This window comes from Macrobrachium nipponense, chromosome 7, assembly GCF_015104395.2.
Source record: "Macrobrachium nipponense isolate FS-2020 chromosome 7, ASM1510439v2, whole genome shotgun sequence".
Lineage (NCBI taxonomy): Eukaryota > Metazoa > Arthropoda > Malacostraca > Decapoda > Palaemonidae > Macrobrachium > Macrobrachium nipponense.
In genome coordinates, this window is record NC_061109.1 from 30,292,030 (window position 1) to 30,295,660 (window position 3,631).

The following is a 3,631-nucleotide window of genomic DNA, read 5'->3' on the forward strand; positions in this document are numbered from 1 at the left end:
ACGCCTCGTAGAGCCTCAACCACGCTTCGGCGAAGGAGAAGAGGACGACGAAAAACACTGACGAAGAATATTCTTCTTCTTACGATCCAATCAGCCTGGGAGCGAACTTTCAGGATCTGCCGAAGGGGACGCCTGACCGGTGGGGGCTCTCCCTAGCCCTCCTGCGGCTTTCGACTTTCCTCCTCCACTGGAACTGGGAGTCTGGAAGAGGTCTAGGCCTGGAGGCACTAAGGAGCCGGTCAGACGCACCCTCCACATCACTGGGTACACTGCACTTATCATCACTGACACTCTTACCTTGATCAGTACGAAGATTCTTGTCTTCCTTAGAACACAAGGAAGCTTTTGAGGCCGCCGCCTCCGAAGACGAATCTACGGCTTCGGTGCGGGGAGCAGGAGCTGAGACCTGGGAGGAAGGTTCTAAAACTACATTAATGTTAGTTTCATTCTCACTCATTCTCGACCTGCTCGAACTCCTTGAAGAAGCTTTACGTACCCTATCCCTTTCAAGTTTCCTAATATAAGAAGAAAGAGCCTTATATTCATCTTCGTTCAAAACCTCACACTCTTGACACGGGTTACTAAACGAACATTCATTCCCCCTACATTTAACACAGATAGTGTGAGGGTCAACCGCAGCTTTCGGTAACCTCACCTTACATCCATCAGTCAAACATACTCTAAACAACACCGGAGTTTTGGAAACAGAATCAAAATCAGACATTCTACAGGAAAATCCAGCGCAAAGTCAATAACGGTCCACAATCAGCGTATTCCAAGCCAAAATAGAGCGATTACGTCACCAAAATGTCCAAATCAATCTCCAGGCAAGCGAGAAATGAAGAATATATCGGAATGAAACGACAACAGTTGTTATCGCTTCAGCGACAGAAAAAAATCTGGCTGGAGAGATAGATTGGTTCATACACCCGCCACCCAGCGGCGGGTAGGGTAGACCACCTGACCTACCTGCCGCGTGTGCCGCGAGATTTGAAATTCTGTCGGAACGTCGGAGACTATAGCTAAGAATATATCTGGCAGGGAAGTTCATGTACAAAACAACATTATTCTTCATAGCAAGTACGTACATGATTAGGAGCCAATGGTTCCAGGCTCAATGGGTCACCGGAAGTATCAGGAGTTTAGAGTCGGCTATTCATTATATGCATCACTTCATAAAGAAGTGTACGAAAGGATGAAGAGTCTAATCGGCCCTTGGCCTCATTCATCAAGGAGGGTAAAATACTCCTTGCAGTCCTTATTTGCCTCTCCCACACTCCTCCAGTATGACTAGAGTGTGGAACATTCATAACAAATTCACACTGGTGATCAGACATAAAGGCTTTGAGGCGTGCTACATCTAGCTCCTTCATTCCCCTTTCAAACTCATTCTTTGCTCCCAGAAAGTTAGTACCCTGATCTGAGCACAAGGCTTGAACACGACCTCGTAAAGCAAGAAAACACCTAAGAGCATTAATGAAAGCATCAGTAGACATATCGTCTAACATCTCAATGTGAACAGCTCTTGAAGCCATACATGTGAATAAAACTCCATAACACTTACGTCTTTCCTTAATAAGGAAGGGTCCAAAACAATCCATACCACTGAAGGTGAAAGGAGGTGCATCTTCTATTTGATCTTCAGGTAAGTTTGCCATTTTCTGTTCCTCAACTGGCCGTCTGCTCTTCCTACATGTTGCACACTTATAAATATAGGAAGCAACAGCTTTACTCATACCAACTATCCAAAGACCATGAGAGCGGATCTCATTAATCGTCATACCTCTTCCCTGGTGCTTGACCTTTTCATGTAAATGACCAATGATTAATCTTGTCAAGGCATGATTCTTTAGAATAATAGCAGGATGTTTAATTTCTTCTGGTAACGTAGAACCTTCAAGTCGTCGTCCCACCCTAAGGACACCCTGGTTATCAACATAAGGACTGAGTGCCTGAAGGCTGCTAGACTTTGTACATACGCCTTGAACTTCTTTAGCAAATACAGTCTTCGGAACCTCTTTAATTATAAATATCTCAGCATTCCTTCGTTCAGCAACTGTAGAAAGGTGTTCACCTTTCACACTTGAAGCAAGTCTTTTAAGGTGAGCAATAGCTCTGACAACAAGGGACCAACGGCTAAATCTTGAAAGACGTTCAATAACACTGGGTGATATGCAGGCATTAACTGCAAGGACTTGAGTAGATCTTACTTCTGGATCTCCAACAGCTAAGTTAGTATCAATATTCTCTTGCTCGGAATCTGCATGCTCCAGAGAAATGCTGGGCCTGTTAACCACATTGAATTGCATAAATCTTCGACTGTAAGACCACGTGAAGCAAGATCAGCTGGGTTTTGATCAGTGGGAACAAATCCCCATTGCTCTAAATTTGTCTTATCCCTTATGAACTGTATTCTATTGGACACAAATGTATGGAAATGCCTTGCCTCGTTATGTATATAACCTAACACAACCTTCAAATCTGTCCAGAACAACTCTTCAACATTTTCATAATCTAATTCCTTCCTTAGAAGGCAACTTACTTTAACTGACACAACAGCTGCTGTAAGCTCAAGGCGTGGAATAGTAGTACCTTTGTTGGAGTTACTCTAGATTTTCCTGTCACTAAGCAACAATGAATTTTTCCATCTAATGAAATGAGACGCAAATAGGAGCACTGACCATATCCCATGGTACTAGCATCTGAAAAGTGGTGAAGTTCAACTTGTGCAACATTAAATCCTGGTGGATGGTAGCATCGAGGAATTCTGAATTGATGCAAACCTTCTTGATCCTTCTTCCATGTCTCCCATTCTGAATTCAGCTCGCAAGGCAGCGGGTCATCCCATCCCTCTCTACGACGACACATCTCTTGCAGAATTCTCTTTCCTTTCAAGATATATGGTGCAATAAGTACCAAGGGGTCAAACAGAGATGCAACAGCTGATAGGATGCCTCTGCAGGTTGCTGGATGCTGTAAATAGGATTGTGAGAAGGTAAGCATATCCTCTTCTAAGGACCATTGAAGACCAAGTACTGCTTCAACAGGTAGTGCATTGGCAGAAATATCAACTTCTTTAACTTTAGATGCACATTCGGAAATAGGAATATTCTCCATCACACTCCTGTCATTAGAAATGAATTTGTGTAATCTTAATCCACCTTTACAACACAGTTCTGTAGTTTCCTTCACAAGTTTTGTAGCCTCATCTACACTTGGAACACATGTTACCCCATCATCCACATAGAAGTTTTGACAGACAAATTTAGATGCTTGAGGGTACTGAGCCTCATACTTTTTAGCTAAAGACCTAAAGCCATAGTTAGCACATCCTGGAGAGGATGCAGCCCCAAACAGGTGCACCTTCATACAGAACTCTTGGGGTTCTTTCTTCACATCACCATCTTCCCACCACAAGAATCGAAGAAAATTACGATCTGGCTCACATACATGGAACTGATGAAATAACAATTTGTCAAAAATTGTATTTTTCCTAACTATACAAACCTGAGGTCCTTTAACAATAGGAATATACTTTCGGCATAGCTGGAATTACGGCCATTGAATCTTGAACAAGGTGGTTAGGCAGTAACTACCGTGGGGCAGGCTAGCCTGCCCGGATGTAAACACT

At 43.2% G+C, this 3,631-nt stretch overlaps 1 protein-coding gene across 1 annotated transcript; it reads right to left on the reverse strand.

Annotated features, from left to right (window-relative positions):
- Positions 1 to 1,142: 1,142 nt before the first annotated feature.
- LOC135217561 (uncharacterized) lies at positions 1,143 to 3,369 on the reverse strand. The gene is made up of 2 exons (XM_064253527.1): positions 2,543 to 3,369; positions 1,143 to 2,319 (listed from the first exon to the last, which is right to left on the reverse strand). The coding sequence occupies exons 1-2, from the start codon at positions 3,367 to 3,369 to the stop codon at positions 1,143 to 1,145; spliced, it is 2,004 nt and encodes a 667-aa protein (XP_064109597.1).
- Between the last annotated feature and the right edge of the window lie 262 nt (positions 3,370 to 3,631).

Bases quoted from the DNA above. Each gene is read 5' to 3' on its own strand.
- LOC135217561 (XM_064253527.1), bottom strand. From the start codon at position 3,369: ATGAAGGTGCACCTGTTTGGGGCTGCATCCTCTCCAGGATGTGCTAAC. The intron at 2,320-2,542 runs GTAAGTTGCCTT...GTGGTCTTACAG, and splicing joins CAGCTGTTGTGTCAGTTAAA to TCGAAGATTTATGCAATTCA.